This window comes from Osmerus mordax, chromosome 2 (genome assembly GCF_038355195.1).
Source record: "Osmerus mordax isolate fOsmMor3 chromosome 2, fOsmMor3.pri, whole genome shotgun sequence".
In the NCBI taxonomy this organism is placed as follows: Eukaryota; Metazoa; Chordata; class Actinopteri; order Osmeriformes; family Osmeridae; genus Osmerus; species Osmerus mordax.
Genome location: NC_090051.1, coordinates 19,913,875 through 19,936,315, shown reverse-complemented (window position 1 = coordinate 19,936,315; position 22,441 = coordinate 19,913,875). Strand labels below are relative to the sequence as shown.

The following is a 22,441-nucleotide window of genomic DNA, read 5'->3' as shown; positions in this document are numbered from 1 at the left end:
CTTTGACCCATGTGTTCCCGACTGCCTTCCTATCTATATTATCTATAATAAAGTTCTTTATCTTTACACCTAAGATAAGATTGGACAAATAGAGGTGAGTCACAGAGTAAGAAGTAAACAGCTTTACTTGATACAAATATTATTTTACTAGTAAAACCATACTTTTATTGTCTTTAGTGAAGAATGGATTTAGAAAAGTGGACAGAATGGCATAGTTCTCTCTATGCTTTGAGAGGAAACTTGCTGTTTTCCCAGGTCAAAGTCTATCTGTCAGCAGGAAGCTGAGGTCACTTCCTGTTTCATACTCCACTGTGGGCTTCTCCCTGTAACACGCAGACACAATGCTATCAAATGCGGTTCATTGCCCTGAGAGTTTGAGCACGTGTGTGTCTGCGTGTGTGTGTGTGTTACCTGATAAAGAGGCGGGCCTTGGTGCTTCCCAGTAGAGTAGCTTTGTCTCCTTCCACTAGTAGCATGCAGCCTTCTCTTAGAGCCTGACAACAGACCACAACACTGTCAACAACCTGTCAGCAATACCATCTAGCTAGTCAGTCAGTGTGTGTGTGTCTATATGTCTGCCCATAGATATATATAAAGGGTAGATGTCTCGTCCGCGTTGCCGGACAACGGAGTCAAACGTCTGCACATGGCGGCCATGTGCGGCCACTGCAGTGGCATAACGACATCTCTGACGTTGATAACAAACCAAACCGTTTCACAATCGGTTGAAAATTGAGCAAGGTATGGTCATTTAAAAAGTACATGTAGCATCAACACAATGTTATGGGTGAGCGAGTTGACTGTAGCAAGATGGCCGCCATGTGCGGACGTTCTAGACTCCGCCGTAAGACATCTAGTCTTTATATATATCTATGTGTCTGCCTGCCTGGCTGTGTGCCTGCCTGTCAGTATTGTCCATGTAAATCCCTACAGTCAGCCTCACCAGCACACAGGGTGTGTCGGGTTCCTCAAGGTACTGAGTGATCCTCTGCTCTCTGGTCTCCTGAAGAGGACAACACACATGGTTATACAGATGAGGTTTGTATCACCACGTCCAGGGGAGTCAGGTGGCTGAGCGGGTAGGGAAGCGGGCTAGTAATCTGAAGGTTGCCAGTTCGATTCCCCGGCTGTGCAAAATGACGTTGTGTCCTTGTGTCCTGGGACGTTGTGTCCTTCACCCTACTTGCCTCGGGGAGAATGTCCCTGTACTTAATGTAAGTCACTCTGGATAATGACTAAATGTAAATGTCCATGCCTGGACATCCAGCACGAAGGCTGTGTGCTGGTGTGTGTACCCACCCCCATGTGCCTGCTGTTGGGGTCCGTGTCCAGGTAGTGGGGGTTGATGTTGAACGGCACCAGGCCGATGGCAGAGAAGGTGGGCGGGTAGACGATGGGCATGTCGTTGGTGGTGTTGATGCTGATGGTGGACACGTTGGTGCCGGCGCTGGAGCCCATGTAAGGAACTCCATCCTGGGGGAGTGGATGAAGACCTCAACCATGACCCACCTCCGAAATCCTGGCCTACAATGACATCATCATGGAGCGACCCCCCGGTGACACTCACCTCAAGCACCCGCTTCCTGATCTCAGTCACCACCTGGTTGTCGTAGAGACACTTCAGCAGACGGAATGTGTTGCCACCACCTAGAGGAACAGAACAGATCAGGAGAACTCACCTCACCTATGATGTCTTCCTGCCTTCCTCTCTTCTCCCTCCCCCCGACTCCCCTCACCTTTGCTCCCCCCTCAATTCTCCCCCCTACTCCTCCCCCCTTTCCTCACCGATGAAGATGCTCTCTGCCTTCCGCACTGCCTCCACAGGGTCTGAGGCCTCATGGATGCTGTCCACCTCGTAGCCTGGATCAAAGTCAACACAACATTAAACACAGATATTACAGAGCAATTATTATAAATAATACACTACAAACAACATTAATCAGTACAAACAGAAACTCAATAATTTATGTGGAGTATGGTCTTGAGTTAGAGCCCTGTTGGATCACAGCCCAGTCAAATTGTACTGTCTGGTTTGAAACCCAGTGTTAAAGCGACTGTATCTGGCGTTGTGTCTTGGGGTAGTGATTGGGTTTGGAGCAGAGTGATCAGAATCCAACCTAGACTCTTGAACTTGTCCCTTGCTGTCTTGGCGTATGCGTCTCTGTCATGCAGTGCATAGGGCACGAACAGGACCCGCTTCACATCACTGTCACACACAAACATTTCAGTTTCAATTGTAAGATAGGAACTAACCAATATAATATAAAATATAAGGTGTTCAGTCTTTGATTTGAATGCTAACTTACTTTCCAAAAAAGTCTTTAATCTGTTGCTGACAGTGTTCTAGGTATCCACTCCCGTGCAATGTTGAATTCGACACCAGCAGTAGTCTTCGCTTCATCTCTGCAAACACAAAACCTTACAACTCAAGTATACTTCTGCATTTCAAAGAGCTAGTCCAGGTCAAAGTTTAACGTTGATCATTAACCACCGTCTGATTTGCTGACGCGTCCTCAATATAAATTATCTTTACTCTTCACTCATGGGTCTAAGGGTGGCCACAGTTTCTGCGACGATTGTTTACCTATAGCAACTTTTCGCAGGCTCATTGAAACATCGTTGCACTTCAGTGCTTACAACAGCATAAAACCATCGAAGCCTTATCCAAGACATGCATGTTCATTGTTATTTGGAAATCATTTGGACGGAACTAGACCAAACATGAAATAGCACACACTGACCGCTTGACTTGTAATGCGTTACGGCGCAAGCGCAGGCCTCATCACACAGCTAAATATCTCCATCTAGTTGTATTAAGGGGTATGGGTCTGCGCATTGAGGGCAGTCCGGCCATTCTCTGTACGTTGGTATGGGAACACACATCATCTCACGGGAGTGGGTGTTGTTTTATGTGGCAAACAGTCAAATAAAATACTAGTAAAATAATAATGCATTGAAAGGAATTTTTATTTGTAGAGCATCTCCTTAGCCTAAAGAGGCTTATTTTTGTCCTCTTGCACCAAGACAACGCATTGCTGGAGGCAATCCTTCGGATAATTCATACCTTTCACACTGCATATCTTTAATGCAAATGTATGTAAATCGAAACAAAAATCCGCCAAAAATAACTTTTCAGAGATACACCCTACTTTACAAGCTAAGAGGCCAGACAGCCTCGTGCTGTCATGCGCTTCCTGTCGGATCCACTGGGGGGCGCCTTCGTTTGCTCACTTGACGTTAAAATACAGTAGTAGGCTGCATGTAAACATATACATGCAGTTATGTACGATTAATTGTTCATCTAATACAAAGTATTTCAACTCCCTGGACTCCAAATTATAGCACAAATAAAACCATGTTGTAGCCGTGTTGTATACAAGCCAGCCTTTTCCCCTGTTGCAAACAAGTCAGTTTGTCAGACCACTTTTAGTGGCTCTTTCATCAACTGTATTCATCAGTACATGAACACTTCATCAGTACATGAAAAAGGCTAAACGTAGGAATGTACATTTAAATGATAAACATTTAAAATATCTCACTTGCAACAACAGATTGAGTTTTGACAACAACAGACCCTGATTCCATTTTCAGGAGGACGTTGAGTGGTTGCCTTAAATCAGGATAATGGTTAACGATTGCTAGCATAATTAGCTTTACACAATCAACTGTCAACCTCGAAACACACCGGCAATCACCTCACTTAAGACCTAATGGACACTGCATACAGCACAGGGTTAATCAATGAAGAAAGGAGAAGTGTCCTTCCTGTTCCACCACCCGGCCATGCTCCATTTTCCCAGCCTCTCTGGTTTCTTATTTAGGAGAACTCTTTACAGAGGACACCCCGGGGCTTTGGCTAGGACCAGTGCTTCCATGACGCCCACTCCTCAGTGTTGCTGGGGCTGGGGACAGGGATAAGAGATCCCGAGGCCGCTGTCGAGGGCTGGAGCTGTGGCTTTATTTCATGTCTCTGCTGCTCGCCCACCTTCTCCCTGGATTCGCTGGCAGGGAGAGTTGTCTCCTACGCCTCGTGTTATGTGGGACTGAGATGTGGAAATCACACTGTGTGTCTTGGCAGCTTCAGATGCCCCTCTTGAGGCATTTGCTCAGAACTGAGGCAAAAATGAACATTTCAGAGAGAGAGAGCACAAAAGCAAGAAAGAACGATAGAACGATAGAGGAGAGAGAAAGAGAGAAGATATCCAGTACTGCTGTGAACCAGGTGTGTAATAATTCATGCCACATCAGTTTGATCCAATATCTTACCTCATATCTCCTGGCCCTTCTCTGGTTGTTGTTGCCCAGAAGCAGACACAGCTGCCCAGTCGCATGCCTCACTGAGAAGGAAACGTTCGCAGTATTTGCTGCAACTTCGACTGTCATTAAAATGTAAGTCATACTCCATTTTTTACATTGTCATTTAGCAGACACTCTTATCCAGAGCGACTTACAGTAAGTACAGGGACATTCCCCCGAGGCAAGTAGGATGAAATGCCTTGCCCAAGGACACAGTCATTATGCACGGCCAGAAATCGAACCGGCAACCTTCTGATTAATAGCCCGATTCCCAAACCGCTCAGCCATCTGACTCCAATACTGTATGGTTTCACATGAACCGAGGAAATACACAACACCATCAAGGTATGTGGCGCTGTAGAGACATTGTAACACATCTGTAGTTTTCTCATAAGAGGAAACATCCATCTCATCTGATCTCCTTTCTTCATCAGGACACTGAGCCAAAATAGATTAGCAGCTGCCAGGTTTTCTGATGGATTTGTTCACTGATTAATCGTAATTTGATAGAAGCATATGGGGCTCAGCTTTTGCATTTCAATGAGCTTGTGACAATCATTCATCCCTGCACCAGTCAGCCACCAACATACCCACTGGGGTTTGTACTGCAAGTGTTCAGAACAACATTTGTGAAACACCGGGATTGCTTCAACATTGTTGAGGCATTTCATGCGGCGTGTCAGTGGAGCGTGAGGATTCTCAGTGTCCAGAAGCTGGACAGGAGGACCGGTGCTGACCCCTCAGCAGATCCACAGGATGCTGCGCTGTTTGTTCAGCTGCTCCAATGTGTGAGTAGAGGCTGAATGACAGCAGATAGGAAGCAGAGTAGGAAACATGCAAACTGCAGGCATCCGCTACTGTTCATGCGCCCACTGTGTCTGCAGATTGGATTTGCTGGTTGTGTGCGATTTTGTTAATTAATCCTGGAAGTGCAAAAGTGTTAGTTTCACAAATACTACATTTAAGAGCTTCTGATACCTTACTTGAATTACAGATACTGTTGATGGGTTTCCTCATTTTAATGTTTTGTTGTTCTGCACACAAAGTAGTCTACACCTTCCACTGACTACATTCCATACCATCACACTGTAGGGAATATCCAGATATGTTTACGCAAAGAAAAGAGTGCTAAAGCCTTTTTAACAAAGGCACACGTTCGTCTGAAGGAGACAAGGTGAAGGAGACGAGTCTTTTCGTCTTCAGAAGTTGGCTCACAGCTTCCGAGACCGAAAGCGGTGAAAACGGTTAAGACCCCCAACTGTGATTCCATTTTCTTGTTGTGATGTGTGCAGCCTCCATAGGTTCCCCTTCACTGTCACCACGGCCCCCCATCTTGGTCTAACAGGTAATTAGGGGTGGAACTTCAACCCCCGCCGTCAAACTCAGGCTCTGTCTGTGTCTGGGCCCACACCTCCAGACACCGCCGTCTCTGTGTGTTGCCTCTGGGCTGATTACCCGTGTCGCAAGGCTGTCAAATTTGCCCAAAAATATTCCGCCCTTTCCCTCTCAATTCTATTAGCAATTCCCCTGGGTGCCCATATTTGATAGACCAAAGTCGTTTCAGGAAACAATCACGAGCACAGTTCATGCACACGTTTGAGAGAAATGTTTTCTATGCTTGTGTCATTCTTTAATGGAATAATTGAATGTGTTACGGTGTCAAAATAATTCCAGTTCATTTTAACAGTGCTTCACTGGTGTTTTATCCCATTTCCTCATGTTGCATCACCTTCTGGAGAAGGGAGGAAGCTAAAGGTGTGACAGTACAACCCATTCATTAAATAGACAACCAGGACTGTCAGTCAAATACATTGGAACTGCTTCCCATAACTTTTCTTGATGTGCTACTTTGTAAGGCTTACATGAAGGATGAACAGTACCAAGTTCCTGTATATTCCAAGACTGTCGTAAAACGATGAGATAAAGCTGTAAACTGTAGGTCTTAAAGGACCTGTTTAGAACCCAATCTATACAGATTGTTAAACATGTTATCGCTCCTGCACACAGAAGCAGAGATCCCTGGTGGAAGTCTGGCAACATCGAGAAGTCAGGCATCTCTGGAATGTTCTTCTGCCGGGGGTGGAGGAGGGTGATGGAAGGACGGTTGTTACAGATGATCAAGCAGGGGTTGAGGGGGGGGGGCTATTTGTACAGAGGCCATTAGAGGAGCTTGGACCAGGGGGCTGTCTACCCCCTGGGTGGAGCATGGCTGGCCCCCCGTTGTGCTCTCAGTTTCTGCAGGAGCAGTCTGCGGACGAGGGCAGAGCCTGGCATGCTCCACTAGCAGAGCTAAACACGGGAGGATCCCGGCCGCCATATCCGCACTGCTGCTCTCACTGCTGAGTCCACAGAAGCAGAGAGATGGATGACCTTCCTCTAACATCATGGCTCACTCGCTGGGAAACTTTCACGCGGTTCACTAGGAGGATATGTACGACGCTGTGTTGGTCTGTGAAGTGCTGGCTGCCTAACTCACTGACGTGTCTGAGGAGTTTGTCAGGTCAAGGCGGGAAGTTTAGTACAAGGCATGGGTGCAATGCCTAGCCTTCTACCGTGACATTCTGGATCGTCCATTTCTCATCCCTCTCTCCAAACACTGCCTGGGGGGAGGGACCTGAAAACAGCCTTCACCAAATGTCATATTTCTCCCTCATGTCTCTTGTAAATGTAAGAAAGGTTCCTTTTTGCTTTCACTTCACTGCCCTGAACCTGAGGCCTCCCTAAAGCTGACAAAGTTGGACGCTTATCTGACCTCACATGACCTCTTTTTAACATTTGAAGTAGGCTGCCCACTAGCATGTTATTGATTACTCCCTGACAGAATCACCTGACAGAATAAATAGTCTGGCAGTAAAGCCACTAGTGTGGTGTGGTGTGATTGGAATGTATGTTTTGTTCAATTCTATTCTATTCTAAATATAGATTAACAGGCTGTTGGAAACAGCAGTGATAGAACCTTACTACTGTAGTTCTTTGTTTTCATACATCAATTATGCAACATATTCAATGTTCCCCCGTGTCACAAGAACAGTTTCACAAACGATGAATAAGTCAATCAACAGCCATGGCATCCAAAAAATGACTTTCAATAAATCTGATGATTACTTATTCTCAGCAAACACTAGGAATAGGTCTATTGTTGGATTGATGTGACTGAAAGGTTTCACAACATGTTTTGAAGAAGATGACATGGATCAACATCTGTACATAAAAGAAAACTAAAAACAAAGCACATGCTCAGGAGAAGGAATTTATCCCTGCTGTTTCAGACATCTTCCCCCCACACACTCCATTGCTACAGCTGCAAATTAGACTGTGAAATTGACAACTCATGTGTTGCCATCTGGTTGCCATGACACCTAGTCATTAAGGCCTCATGACAGTCCTAACCAGGACTGGAACGTTCTGCCCCCCCCCCCTCCCTCCGCTCTTACTCTCCCATTCTAAAAGGCGTGAAACTGGGATGATGGGGGTTGGTGAGAGGGATGGAGGCTGGAGGTTCTCCCAGTGGAGAAGCTGGAATCCACCTGAGATTCAGTGTGTGGAGGAGTAAACATTCACACATTCAAGCTGTCATCCCACGCAGTCACTGTACATGAGCCCCGGTCTGGGCCTGCAGTAATGCCCCCCAGTCCTCAGAACCCCGTCATCTCATCTGTTGATCAATCTCTTGGATCTCAGAACATCACTGGTGTTGTTACACAAGAATAACAATGATGTATTCATTCAGAAGACACATTTAACTTCAAAGAATGGGGGGATACAGGGGAGATTTGATTTGCGATCTCTTGATCTGCAGTCAAATGCTCTACCACCGAACTTTATCCACCACATCTTTCATATGGAACCCCAGCGCAGCACGGGGCCGTTCCCCACTGAGGTGAGGTTCCAGCCCTCGTCTGGAGGTCTGTCGGAATACTCCAGGGCCTCACTGGGTCTTTGTAATGCTCCACTGATCTATGTAGGGATTACTGCTCTTTAGAGCTCCTTTGTGTGGGCCCATCCATGGACTGGAATCAACTAAAGGTTTAACACCACCCTGGGAGTTGAGCTCCATGGATTCCTGCCCAGGGTGTGGAATGTGTGCGCCTGTATTTCAGATGTGAGAGGAAAAAAAACTAGAGATTATTTTCCACAAAGAGCTGCGTATCAGATAGTTACCCCCGGTGACTGAGTCAAGGTCAAGGAAGAAGTGAGGAGTGCCGGGGGTACGTGGGCGGGAGGGGGGGGGAGGTGAGGGAGAGGGGGGAGGTGAGGGACAGGGGGGAGGGAGAGGGGGGAGGGAGAGGGGGGAGGTGAGGGAGAGGCGGGAGGTGAGGGAGAGGGGAGAGGGATGGGAGAGGGGAGAGGGATGGCGAGACTCATGAGCCGCTCCTTCACTTCATCTTGACATTTGACATACTGACGAGGATCTCGGCTGGAGCAAACATGCCACAGAGAGTCACAGCTGCACCGCCAAAACACCCCCGGCATCCAGTCTGAAGCAGGACAGGTAACCATGAGTCAGCTCCTATTTAATTCATACGCCTACACTCCCGCGGCTCAGGGAGTTCTCTTCAAGCGTTTTCAAGGGCCGCTTGTTTTCCGCACAGGGGCCACGGCTCTGCTTGCGCTGCCTAGTGATTCTTTGAAGGTATGTTGTAATGTGGGAGGGAGAACAGTTGTCTGCAGCAGGAACAAAAGTTCCTGTCTGTGTCACGACGTCTGTGAACACACTCTCCCACTTCAACCAGGAACACGCTGTACCATCCATCACCGCCCACTACCCACTCTCTGTCAAATGATAGATGCTGCCACAAATGCATCCATCATCATAATACCCATGATAGATGTTTTGAATTTCTATTAGTCACACCTATTGTTTGGTAGGATATAAGGAAGACAGAGTGTTGGCTGGGACCACAGGTAGACCAGCTGCATCAGTCTTATCCTCGTTCGTGTTCCCAGAAGCCTGTGACCTCCTGGTGAGTTTTCTCTCAGTCTTGTCATCTTGTCTCAGACAGACAGGGTGACCGCAGACGGCTGAGGGAAAGAGAGAATCTGTCTCTCCCCTCACTGGGAGACAGTGGATCTGGGGGTGGGGGTGGGGGGGGGGGTGGGGGATGGGGGGGGGGCGCTGACAGGTGCCTCAGAGGAGAAGCTCACAGAGACGTCTGCAGATCTATTAACAAGTGATTCCCCTGGAACAGGGCTTCCGTGGTGTCTACATCAGTGATTCAGGACCATCTCTAAAACTAGCCGCGAGTCAAACCATGAAGGCAAAAGAGCCGATGCATCAAGGAGCCTTTTATCATTTCTTTCAAGTGTTTCATCTGCCAATTCAATGTGCAGTATGATATGAAAGCACTTCCAAAACGAAGGACCAACAAAAAACATGAATTACTTACAGCAACTTCAGCCAGTTCAGACTTGATTTTTCAACTACAAACAAAACAGATAGCAAATATCCAATTCAATATTGTGTGGCAATCGGAACAGCCATTGTCTATCTGTAATTGTAACTCCATTATCTTCACAGAACACCCTGCATAGCTGGCCCTAATCCTAACTCCCCCCTCTCTCTCTGTCACTCTCTCTCACTCTATCTCCCTGTTTCCAAGTAGACATAGGACTGGAACTACTCCATGAGTGAGATCCCTGGGGCGTTGATAGAGAGAGATACACAGAGAGATACAGAGAGAGTGAGAGAAAGAGACAGGGAGGGGGGGGGGGGAGGGAGGGTTGGAATACAGAGTCACTGATGATCAGCTAAAACCAGTCATACATTATTGATGGCACTAACCACAATATGATGTGTGTTGCATGGCCTAGTACAGCTAGGGGCTTGTGAGGGTAGAAGCTATGGACGGCAGGTACGTCAGCAGAGCTGGTGTTTGCTGAATTCATGACTATAGTGTCCTATTAGGGCCCCCTTGGGCCTGTGTGGTCAGGACTGACTGATGAAGCTAGAACGAATGATAATGGGATGTGCTATAGCTAGCGAGCCGCTAACACCGTGTCACTCGGACACACTATCTCTATCTGTGTTTACGTTGACAAATACAACCTCGCTCTTATGTTACACAATCCTGGATGTATACAGGTTGTGGTCTAGCCCTAAACCCTGTTTGTAATAAAGAACTTTTATTGATGATTATTGGAACTAAATTGCTTCATTGTGCCTGGCTAATCAATACATAAATATACAAATATAAATAAATATACATCCAAAGGAAAGATAAATCATGCTTTGTTTTAAGATGAATTTGATTAAATGAATAGATTTGATTAAACCAAACGTAATTAGCAAAGGGACTGTTTAAATCCAATGCAGTCCTCAGTTGTGATTCTCTTGTTTTCCCTACATCTTTTTAATGTAAAGATAGTAACATTGCAGAACACAACTGTCACAAGAGTATTAGATTCAGTTCAGACAACAAAACATTGTTTTATGCATTTGGGCCCAGAATCAAACGTCTTTGAAGTCCTCTTTATAATATTCGACAATAAAGTAATCAAAGTACACCAGCACAAACACAGCAGAGCAGTAATCAAGCTGTGAACAACTCACCAAGGAACTCAAAACACGACTATTTGTTATTCACAAAGCCACTGCATGTTTACTATGTTATTTAGATCTGCAAGTAGTAGAAAAAAAAGAGATTTCAAGTCAAAGATGTTTCTACCCTAGAAGAATTTAGGAGCAAACCTGCCTGTGAATGTGTCACTCAGGAACAGTTCTGAAAACAGTTGGGAGTCTCAGTCTAGTGTTAAACGCACTTTTATTGTTTGGGTGCCAAATGAAACAGTGTCACCATTCATTTAGGGAGGAAGGAGGAGTAAATGTTCACATAAAAAAATAGAAAATGAACAATGAAAATGGTAACACGGGGAACGCCTGGTTCCCGTAGCAACATGAATGTCAGTTGGCCCAGTGCCAGACCCAGATGTGTTTGTGTTTGGTTGCACAGTTCCACAGCCAATAATAATCTCAAACAATGAAAGTCCTTTTTTTGTTTAGCCATGCATACGGTTGACATTTCCACGTGTTGAGTCTGTGTATTTATAGGAGCTGGCACTTTCAATACAAAATATTTACACTACCGGTAATTATACTTGTTATCATCATCATCGTCGTCATCATTATTATTTTTATTACTATTGTAACTATAAATTTTGAATACTCTGAATACATAAAGTGGAACAGGATGGTTTCAAAGCTTAGCATCCAATCTTATCGTGATTCCCAATCAGTTAAGTTAAAGCAAACAGAGACTAAGATGAATGAAGGCGTCTTCATTCTAAACGTCACCCATTCCTCAAAAGAAGAAGGTTTCTAGAGTCTGTGAAGATTATTCAAACATTGACAGATGGATTTTTTTGTTCCATCAGATTGAAACAGTTCCAATATCCAGCAATCTGCCGTCAGAGCCTCCTGAAACGAAAAACATCACAGGGTGTGACAGACATCTCTGCTACGCTTACTAGAAGATCTCCAAAACGAGAAAAATAGGAAAGCAGACAACATCGCTGCACGGATGTTTCAAGAAAGACCCGGAATTTTCACCGTCTTCCATTACTTCAAACTAATCAAAACAAAAAAGAAAATGGAGGCGCTTTAAAGTCACCTATTTGGATCTGCCAGTAAGGATAAAATAAATAAATCCATGCAGATGAAGGTAGGCCCTCTTTTTTTTTTATCTGTGCAGAGAAACCCAGCACACAAATCAATTACTCATCAATGTTTAAAAGTGGTGGACGGGAGGGATTCTGCACTCCTGGGTCTGTGAGCAGGAACACAGCACCCAGCTCCCCTGTCATGGCGGCTTCACATGGAGAAGGCTCCAGCTAGATGGGCTGTGAGAAACTGGGTCATAGCAACAAAACTAAAACGATGGTTAAAGAGATGATTTATGAAAGCAGAACAACCTAAAGAGAAGGAAACCTGTTCAGTGCTTCTGCACTGACAAGGGCTCTGGACATCTCCCTTTCCTTCAAATCAAAACAAATGAATAAACGCGTTAACATCATAAGGCGAGTGCACTTCTCATGAGTTCAGTTAGTCAATTTCTCTTGCGGCAAATTCCTTGCATTCCTCATTCCATTCTAATATTTTATATATTTGTTTTTACATATCATTATTATTAATTACTTCATGACTTGATTTTATGCACCAAATAGTTAAAATCCAACAAAGTTCTAACGTGAGTGTGTTAGTCTTCCGTGTGGTATGCTGTGTCTGTGTGTGTTTCCCCTTCATATGGCATCCTGTGTAGAGACTTCCTGGTTGTCTTGTCCCATGGGGCTCTGGGGCTATTGTATATTGCAGGAGGAGCAGCAGGGGTCATCCTTGTCTGGCTGGGCGGCGTAGTCCATCTGCCGAACGATCTCAGCGAACAGTTCGTCCACCATGGTTTTGCTCTTGGCGGACGTCTCCATGAAGGGGCAGCCCCAGTCCTCAGCCAGAGCCTGGCCCTCGCTGGACGACACCTCCCTCTCGCTCTCCAGGTCCACCTTGTTCCCAACCAGGATCACGGGCACCTTTTCATATCTGACCAAGACAAACACAGGGACACACACACACGTCAGACGTGACTCTACAGTGTCTGACCCAGATACACAGCTTTACAGCAGCCTTACCAAGTAAAAACAAGAGTGTGTGATACACAAATCGTATCTGATATTCTGGCACGTAAAGAAGTTTGTCAATAAATCATGCGACTCGTAAATAATTACATTTAATCCATATGGTGTGTATTGTCTTGAAATAGTATTTTCTAGAAGGCTTATCTTCTCAAAGAGATTGCTTGCTATGAAAGAAAGCTAGCCTACCCTGTCCAGCCTGTGGGTTATAATGTCCCACAGTACCACCACCTCTGACAACCTGTAGACTAGAGCTTAACCCAGAAGTCAACAGGAAGTGGGTGATCTAGCCCACTGTTCTCTGGGGACAGGAAGTGGCTATAATCCTGTGAGCGTTGAACTCTTAGCCATGCTGGTTGAGTGCTGCTTGCCACTGAGGAACTGAGCCACTTGAATGAGGGCCAGAGAGACATAGTTACATCACACTGCCTTCTTACTGAAATAGCAAGGGTTTTGGTAAACACCGTATAATCTCAACTGTATGCAGTACAAACATTTCCCTATATTAGAGAGTCTGACTGGAATAAACTGCAGGCGATGAGCATCCTAGAAATATGGGGTGGATCTACTTTGAACTTACGACCTCAAAAAACGATTTTCAATTTGTGAAAATCGAACTTTGCTTCTGTAGTTTGTAATTGAGTCAAACCATCAATCCATTTTGAAACGGCATTTTGTCAGTCAAAATAACCTATTTGGGGGGATTTTGCGTCATCGGCACAAGAGGAGTAAGCCGGCTGTGAGCCCTTCTCCCCCTTATCTACCAGTGAGGGCAGGGCAGGAGTCCTTTCATTCTGCTTGAGTGGGGTGTTTCTTTGATTCAGCCACAGCCCAGATACAAACCCCCCTCAGATTGCCCCCCCTCCTCCTCAAATTACAGAGCAGCAACAGATCACAGCAGAAGCGAGCACTCCAACACCATTCAACATCCTTTGAGTTTTTCCTAAGGTTAGCGTATTTGAATGAAATATTCATGTCCTTAAATTATGTATGTTTATTTGACAGAGAGAGAAATAAATACATTCATTCTTGATTGCTATGGTAACAGGTAAGAAGGGAAGGAAGCCATGTTGGAGAGCGATCGGAGAGATGAAGACTCTGTACTTCTTTGTTCTGCGGAGGAACACAATCTCGTCACAAGGCCATGGTCTGCAGGTTCCACAGCTCCAAATAAGCTCCATCTAGCAGAGAATAAGGAGCTCACTTTGATCTACTCCTGAATATATTATCCCGAGTGAACTTTAATCTTAGCTATCCAGCTTCCAGGATCTGTTCCCAAGCCAAGCCGAAAAACGACTGGGACTTAAGAGCAGATTTTGGGGGTGCACTGGAAGCTACTGAGACTGAGATACTGTACTGTCTGCTGCTACCACTGCCGAGACAGCTTCATTATTCAGATTGAATCTCCATGTCCCCACATCTTTCTCTAACGTAAAACTAATACAGTTACAGAGCATGAGTTGTTCAAAATACAACAGTGGAAAGACAGTCAGAAACTCATCAACAGATATAGCTCTTGGCACAAGTCTTCGTATCTACAACGTGAAAAACTGCTATTTCGGAACACGTCTTTGAGGCCATGGTAAACACATGCTCTCCAGTCTGTCATTCCTTTCCCACTCTCATTGAGAAGCCTTAATCATAGCTGTGGGTGTGTAGATTGGAGGGCTGGGCTGGTTTGAAAAGCAGCCACGGGGGGGGACAGAGCTTAGCGAGGCAGGCTAACAGCCCCTTGCTTCTGGGCGTCTCTCTGCAGAGCAGGGTTGTGGTCTGGGGTAGTGTGCTGTGGTGGGGCCATGCCCGACACTACCAGCCCCCACTCCTATGGAGCCCCTTGGCTGACTCCTTCCCCTCCCACCTCCCTCTTTAGCCTGCTTAACCATTGGAAGAAGATATGTTTGACATTCTGTAGCCCTGGGGCATAGGGAACCTGAACAACAGTTGGGTCTGAGTTCGAGAGTGCCTGGATGTGCGTTTAAGAGTGTGTTTCTGCGGTTGTTGTTCTGTGTGTGAGGGCGTACCTGTGTGAGCAAGTAGGATTTACTCTACAGAGGGATCTTTCGGGCTCCAGCTAGCTCTGATGGATTCGGGATCCACTGATGACCTTAAGCCTTCCAACACTACCTTTCGCCCTGACTCTATTGTCATTGCTGCCTGCCCCCCCACCCCCCCACCCCCCCTTCACCCACCACAGCCCTCTCGAACTGTGACTCACAGTCCCGTCACGCATCCATACGGAAAGCACCCCAAAAAAAGAAACTGATGATCATGCTGATTGACGCAGCAAGGGAAGAGCCGATATGAACGTAACTAATTGTCCATGGCGTGTGAGTCGATAGGCTAGCGAGCAAAGCTCAGGCCGCCGTGGGGGTTGCGAACCTTCACGCTCCCAGGAGGAGAACAGCACAAAGGAAAAGACTTGTCATCTGGCGCCAAAGGAGGAGAGGCTCTATAAATAGCCGTAATAACAGAGGGGAAACCTGCAATCCCGGGAGGTGTGAGCGAGCGGCTGCCACGGACGCCAGCATGCAGGGGAGTGCGGCGGGGGCGGAGGGGTGCAGCACAGAGGAGGGCGCTGGGCAGTCTGGGGATGGGCCCGTTTGTGGGGAAAGGGGAGAGAGGGGGGAGGGGCGTGGGGAAGATAGGGGGGAGGGGGAAAGACACTGGCCAGGCTGGGCACAGAGCAGAGAGGGAGCCCCGCTGAACACGCTAGGTCTAGGGCATCTTGCGGTATGTTTAATGAAGGGTAGAGCCTTCCAACAGGAAGCCCTGTCTTAGGATGCGGAAACACACACACTTGCCTCGCACACACACACACGTACACACGAGCAAACAAGCACACTCACACACAGTGGGGCCTGGGCACATGCACGACAACACACAACCCCAGGGCGTGGGTACAAACTCACCCCGTCTGTCGGACAGTCTGACTGCATACATTCGCATGCACTCTCCCTTCCTAGCTCTCCCAGACGGCCCTTCTGTATAATGCATGAAGCATCAACTGATATAGGCCCAGATGAGGCAGGGAGGGCGGGCGGAATGGGCGCTGGTGGTCCCTGGGTCGGTGGTTTTATCTGTGCCACTCTGAGAGGCAGCACTGTGGCCTACATGAGCGAAGGACAGGCCAGTCTCTGGACAGCTGGAGCGAAGCCCAGAGCCCCGGGCCTCCAGGATGCTGGTTCCCAGTGCTCACAGAGGGGCCCGTTGGGTGGGCTTGCTGCTGACTCTGGAGTCAGGATTTAGCTGAGTCAGAGGACCCAAAACATGGATATAGAAACACAGACACATACCAGCGTTTTGAGATTTGACGCGCATCTGTGTGTCCGCCATATTGTGTGCGGTCAAGATCTGCATTTTGGATATTCAGACTTTGCTACAAATCTACCGCTAACCCGCTTCATTTTTAACCAATTTTCATGAACTAAGCAACCAGTTCATGCTCAGTTTCTCACGTTTATGACAAACCAAATTTCACGTCTATATCTATGGCAGTGAGTCAGTTGGCTGAGCGGTGAGGGAGTCGGGCTAGTAATCCGAAGGTTGCCAGTTCGATTCCCGGTCATGCCAACTGACGTTGTGTCCTTGGGCAAGGCTCTTCACCCTACTTGCCTCGGGGGAATGTCCCTGTACTTACTGTAAGTCGCTCTGGATAAGAGCGTCTGCTAAATGACTAAATGTAAATGTATGGCCCAGAAGGTAGGCTTCATTAAAGCTGAGGTTCTGAAGAGGCTTTCAAACAGACAGAGTGCAGTCCCCCATCCCAGAGGCACTACAGAGCCCCTATAGCAGGAAAGGCCAAACTGCTATTCTGGTGAATGGATGGCAAAAACAGACAACAGCTGAGATATCACTTTTTAGAGAACCTTCAAACTCTCTGTTGCGAATCCAATGGATGGTTTCACAGTAGCTGGAGGAAGCTTTCCACTTCCCTTTCCTGTGAAGCTCTTGGTTTTTATTTTTAGATGTATTTTTCTAACAAGAACAACTGGACAGGGTTGAGTTGTGGAGAATGTGTGACAAAATGTTCGCCATTCTCTACAGTAGCTCTTCCATCTCGATGTTTAACTTTTGCAGACGGTGACCTATCTTCACAGACGGGGGGGAAAAAAACGAAGGAAAAAATGATTCTCTCATCCTTGTGCATGGGCTTAACCGACAAAGATGAAAAATGTTACATGTAGTGACAGTGTCTCCCTCAAACATGTTTGGATCTTTTACCCATGGCATCCCAGCGAAAGAGAGGGGAGAGGAGGCATGGCTCAAATTAGACTGGTCTAATTTATGGTTTTTATAAATAGAAAGATTAGAGTGGCAGACTCAGGCCATTTCACCCTCTCCTTCCCTGCATTTCTGGGTCTTCTGTACAGTACATGATGCTAATTCTGGAACCTCCATAGGCATGTATTTTGTACCACACGAAAATAACTCATGGCTCCATGTGGAATAGTATAGTTCTAGAAAGGTAGCAGTTTGAGCCATCTGGACAAAACTGATCAGACCAATCCACTATCCAGTGAATTACTATGTCGATTGTTTCCAAGATTTTCTTTCGAGGATTTCAGACTCAATAAAACAGCAATATGCTAATCATGCTTGGAGTAGCTGGGCTCTCTAGAGTTCTAGTAATATTGTTTTGCTCTGTGCATCAGTCATCTTCCACCCACCACAGTGGAATGTACACCATCTTCAAACGGTGCATGGCTTTTTCAACTACAGAGCCAGCAGATTTGGTTCTCAACTGTTCACTGCTTGACTGACGTTACAGACTGTGTCATTATTTGTACTTTTTTCGCTTACGACGGAACTGTAATACTCTGAAGGCAGCCAGGGCAGCTTTCTGATGCTGAAGTCAGGCTTAGAAAAGCAGACCGGCTGAGCGTGCTGCGCCAGTGGTCCAGTCTGCTTATGAAGGTCTTGCTTCCCTGGCTCCGGGTCAGAAACTTGGTGCTGGGTGGTCTGAACCAAGAAGAAGGCGACGTGACAGGGTTTAAAAGTCCCATGAGAAAGGGCAAATCTGTCGGGTTCTTTTGACAACTTTGTAACAGCATAATAGTGTAACCGGACAGTGCATGAAATCTGTAATTGTAATAACTGCTATGTCATGCAATAGTTTGTAAAACCTCTCTCATACATAATGATTCGTTCAATAACAGCATTGGCCTAGACTGGTAATAGGGTAATTAAAGCGAGCTACCCTTTTAGAACAAAATTGTTTCCACAAGTTGGTTTAGGAAATTCCGTTTGCCCTGCCGTGGCCCTGCAGAGCACAGCTTTTGTCCCACATCGCGTCAATGTTGCACAAACAGACGTCTGTGTCATACAAACAGTCTCTCTCTCAGCCTATGGGGCAGATGTCACGACAAACAAGCTGGACTTGTAGCTCCACAGAATATCAATGGAGCGCCTCTTCTCCTTCTTACAGTACATCCATCAAGCCCTCACACTGACCCTGGTGTCTGGGCGCGCTGGCACATCCTGCGCCACCCGTCATTGGGCATCACCTGCGCGTGGCTAACTACCGCCGCAGACCGGAGTGATGGGCGAGCAGGCGGGCGTGGAGAGGACGGGGGGGGGGGGGGGGGGGCACGCGGGGGGGCATGCGGGGGTGATCATCTGCACCCTCCGTTAACGGCCATCTGTGGCACTAACCGCCGACACTAACGCTGGCTGACAGGGCTCGGAACACGGCGTGACACACACCGGGGGGCCTCTGACCGGGGCGGGCAGGCAGGGCTGTGGGGAGGCGGGGAGAGCAGCAGGGGCAGCTGTGAGGGCCACAGGGCCCCGCTGGCTCACAGACCCCTGGAGGGTGAGGAGCTGCCGGGCCGGCCAGGTTGACGGATCTGGTCGAGTCATGCTCCTCTCGTCTGATGTTCACGGACTGGGGATGCTTAGATAAACAGAGGGTTGGAGCTCAATGCAAGCTGACGATTCGTTTACTGTTAGGCTCTCACTATCCATGGGTGTTGAGCTTCAACAGGTTGAGGTTATGCCGACCAACAGCCACAACTTTACAACCTAGGTCTACTTCCTGTTCTCCAGAAGTGACCTGGCTAGCTCTAATCTTATGTGTACTGTATTCTGTACATCCCCCTTCTCCATTAGAATAGGATGCTATGAGAGTCATGATTCAGTAAACAACATGAGTCATTTTCTTTGTTTGGAACAGAAGTTGTACTGTAAACTTCCCTACCATTATCTATTAAACCAACAGCGTCTTTGGCTGAGAAACTGAGTGGCCCTATCATTTTGAAGTACAACATTTAAAACAAGCCATGGGAACATGACCATAGTTTAGGCCTCCAGTCTTGGATAATCCCCATCTTAACCTTTACTGCATAAACACACAGTGCAAACAAACTGTCCAGCTGCAGGAAATATGGTTCGCCTGTTCCAAACAGTGTTTAGGAGAAACATATGTATAAAACATGGGCCAATAGCAGACAGAGTAGGTGAAGTACACCAAGTCACATCAAATCAAGAATCCAATGATTATTAGCATAAATATAGCAATCCCCGGGTTCTGCCAGACAGATGAAAAAGCTCATTTTGATGATCGATGATCTTTTGTTCCTGAGGGCATGAGTGGGAGTGTTGCTGGAGTGTTGCTGGAGTGTTGCTGGAGTGTTGCTGGAGTGTTGTACAGTGACACCAGACTTGAGGAGACAGTCCCTGGGTGTGTATGTCTGGAACGACACACAACAGCTGGCCCACACCTGGTGCACACACACACACACACACACACACACACAATAGGCTCTGGGCCACAAATGCTCAGCCATACCTCCCCTATGCTCACCTCTTTATGAGGGAAACACATGCTGACCTCATTCTTTCATGTGGAGTCGTAGATTTATGTGAATGGTTACATCCAACCCAAACTCGGAATTAAACCCAGTCTGGGCTATGCTGGAAGTCATCAAGAGACAATCCAGATACCCAGAAGAAGAAATGCAGGCGATGACAATCAATCGTTCAGACCAAATAGCAATAATAATCTGCGTTCATCCTCTTTAACTGTTTTTGGTGGAGTGTTGGCTTTGCTCTAGCATCGTGGCTACGTGCCTTTAGCTGTCATCAACCACAGCGCATAGATGTTGAGGAGTGCAGTGGTCTAGTGCAGCTGAGGGTTGTCTGGGAGGGCAGAGCCTTGTCTCTTTGTGGCCTGTCACACTCCCCCACCCCCCGCCTCCATTCAGCCTGGCAGATACACTGACACCTAGACCGAGCGATGCACTCGCACTGTCACAGCCTCGCACAGGCTGAGACGCCACTCTTTACATGACCTCACCAGCCGAGTCACGGGATTAAAAGCTGCACAAACAGGCCTTAATTATGGCCACGCTTTAGGTCTTTACCTGAGAATAATAAACCACTGAAGGGCTGTACAGTAACTAGGCCTACGGGCATTAACAAGCGTGTTAACTGCTGTGAATGAGAAACAACCCTAGTTCATCTCCACAGTGCTGTGTGTATCCCCTAGTCAACACGCATGTTCTCTGTGCCTGTGCTTCGTCATTAGACAACAGTATGTTTGAATTCTTCCAAGGTTCCATTTTTCTTCTTCTTCCAATAGCTTGTGCTGCCAAGTAAAAGCTCCACTTTTCCTCTACTGAAACTGGCCTGACAATAACATGCTTTCCCCCTGCAATGTAGCAACTCCAAAGGCCCATTGCTTTAGCAGTGATCCTGAGGTATGGCCACACTGGTGCACGCACTCATGGGAACACCAGCGGTCAGTTTCACTGGGGTTGCAGCATCCAGCACAGAGTCATGACCAAACCATCAGACAACCGCGGCTAGCAGCAGCTGAGCTAGCCAGCCAGACACACACACAAGACACTTGTCTAATATTGTCTGTAATGAGGGGGAGTAGGGGAGAGTGCTGTTGACTCTGCTGAAGGCCAAACCTGATGCTGAACAGTAGGGCCTACTGGGAGGCTAACTGAGGAGAATGTGTAGCATCATGGCCCTAGTATTGTACATCAGGGTAGTAGTTAAGGGCAAATATAAAAATAGCAGATGACAAACAATATGGCCTCCATGCGCCAAATAAGACAAACACACATGTCGTGAACACACCACTAAATATATAATTCATACTGTTGAGAATCCCATTGGAATGTGTTAGGAGAAATGAGCGGACCTGCAGTTTGCAGTCACTGTGATGCTGAGGGTATTAATGGTAGGAGAAGGCAGGTTTTGTATTTGCTTCATCCGATGCCACACACTCTCAAGTTATCAACACACTGGTTAAGTAATTTGCGGTCTTTAGGAATTTACCCTGCAGTTTTATATTTTACTTAATTAGATGCACTTAGATGCACTTAGATGCACAGCCCGCACAGCCACTCTGCTAACATGGATCAATTCTGTCCTGTGCCACTGGGCTGTGTCATGTTAAGAGATGCCCTAGTGTGTGATGCATATTTCCAACTGTATACAGGCAATGCAGGCATTGATCCATATTCACCAACCTTTTAACTCTGATGATCTGATCTCTCATAGGTTTTATGTCTTGGAAGCTCTGTTGGTTGACAAGGCTATAGACCAATATGAATCCTTGTCCATTTTTTATGTAAAGGTCCCGCATAGACGCGAACTGCTCGGTGCCAGCAGTGTCAAGAATCTCCAGAACAGATGGGGAGGAATCCACCTCGATTTCCTTGCGGTAAAAATCCTCAATGGTTGGGTCGTACTTTTCAATAAACGTCCCGGTGACAAACTGGACAGTGAGGGCGGATTTCCCAACCCCACCGCTGCCGAGGACCACCACTTTGTACTCGCGCATCGCTCCCTTGTTAGTGGACGAATTCAAGAGATTGTCAAAAGCTATTACTTTCCGCGCGACATTGAACTCAATTTCAATATCCCCGCACAAATGTCATTCACAATTTGCGTCCCATTGTGAATATGTATCAAGAACAGAGCCTTGGTTATGTTACCACTGCTCATATATGGCACATAAAAAACAGAGCACAAAGACTCGGTGCCCCGCAGATTGATTTCATTGTAGAAATTCCTCCCGGCAGACCAGACATTGGTGACTGTGTCCAAACGACTGCAATTTCAAAATGCATCAAATACTTGAATGTGAAACGTGCGTTTTTTTTTATCTGCTCATCTCACAATTGGCATTGTGAAAAAAACAAAACTTGCTCCATCGAATACATTGGCAGTAACACAGGACAAACCGCGGCGGATTTTACGTGAAAGCCTTCACGCGTGCTTTGGGCCTATAGCCAATATAGTTGTCCAAACGCAGTTTCAAGTGTCCAAAATACAATTTGTGTTTCTTTGTTTCTAATTCATCATATCTTTCATGTCCCCAGTTATTTGTTCATAAATACAGTCCTGGCCGCCATACTCTCGGGTGGAGACCCACCGCCGCCGCGCTACGAACCAGTCCCCCCTCGGCTTCCGTACCACAGAAAAGAGAAGGGTCTTCCCTCTCATGAAAGATGTGCAAAGTACCCAATAGCTAAACTCATTCGCTCTAACCTCACTCATGACGATCTAG

The 22,441-nt window shown here is 46.7% G+C and overlaps 2 protein-coding genes across 2 annotated transcripts; both read right to left on the bottom strand.

The window, feature by feature from the left end:
* Positions 1 to 107: 107 nt before the first annotated feature.
* Positions 108 to 2,731, bottom strand: si:dkey-69o16.5 (Alpha-aspartyl dipeptidase-like). The gene is made up of 9 exons (XM_067258392.1): positions 2,585 to 2,731; positions 2,307 to 2,403; positions 2,118 to 2,206; positions 1,786 to 1,860; positions 1,568 to 1,647; positions 1,300 to 1,473; positions 944 to 1,003; positions 412 to 494; positions 108 to 323 (listed from the first exon to the last, which is right to left on the bottom strand). The coding sequence occupies exons 1-9, from the start codon at positions 2,607 to 2,609 to the stop codon at positions 257 to 259; spliced, it is 750 nt and encodes a 249-aa protein (XP_067114493.1). The 5' UTR covers positions 2,610 to 2,731; the 3' UTR covers positions 108 to 256.
* Positions 2,732 to 10,750: 8,019 nt separating this feature from the next.
* On the bottom strand, positions 10,751 to 22,265 carry LOC136966147 (ras-related protein Rap-2a). Its single transcript, XM_067260563.1, has 2 exons — positions 21,399 to 22,265; positions 10,751 to 12,826 (listed from the first exon to the last, which is right to left on the bottom strand). Exons 1-2 carry the CDS (start codon positions 21,710 to 21,712, stop codon positions 12,589 to 12,591), a joined length of 552 nt encoding a protein of 183 aa, XP_067116664.1. The 5' UTR covers positions 21,713 to 22,265; the 3' UTR covers positions 10,751 to 12,588.
* Positions 22,266 to 22,441: the final 176 nt, after the last annotated feature.

Bases quoted from the DNA above. Each gene is read 5' to 3' on its own strand.
- LOC136966147 (XM_067260563.1), bottom strand. From the start codon at position 21,712: ATGCGCGAGTACAAAGTGGTGGTCCTCGGCAGCGGTGGGGTTGGGAAA. The intron at 12,827-21,398 runs GTTGGTGAATAT...TGTCTTGGTCAG, and splicing joins CAGATCATCAGAGTTAAAAG to ATATGAAAAGGTGCCCGTGA.
- si:dkey-69o16.5 (XM_067258392.1), bottom strand. From the start codon at position 2,609: ATGAGCCTGCGAAAAGTTGCTATAG. The intron at 2,207-2,306 runs GTAAGTTAGCAT...TGTGTGTGACAG, and splicing joins ATTAAAGACTTTTTTGGAAA to TGATGTGAAGCGGGTCCTGT. The intron at 1,004-1,299 runs GTGGGTACACAC...TGTCCTCTTCAG, and splicing joins CCAACAGCAGGCACATGGGG to GAGACCAGAGAGCAGAGGAT.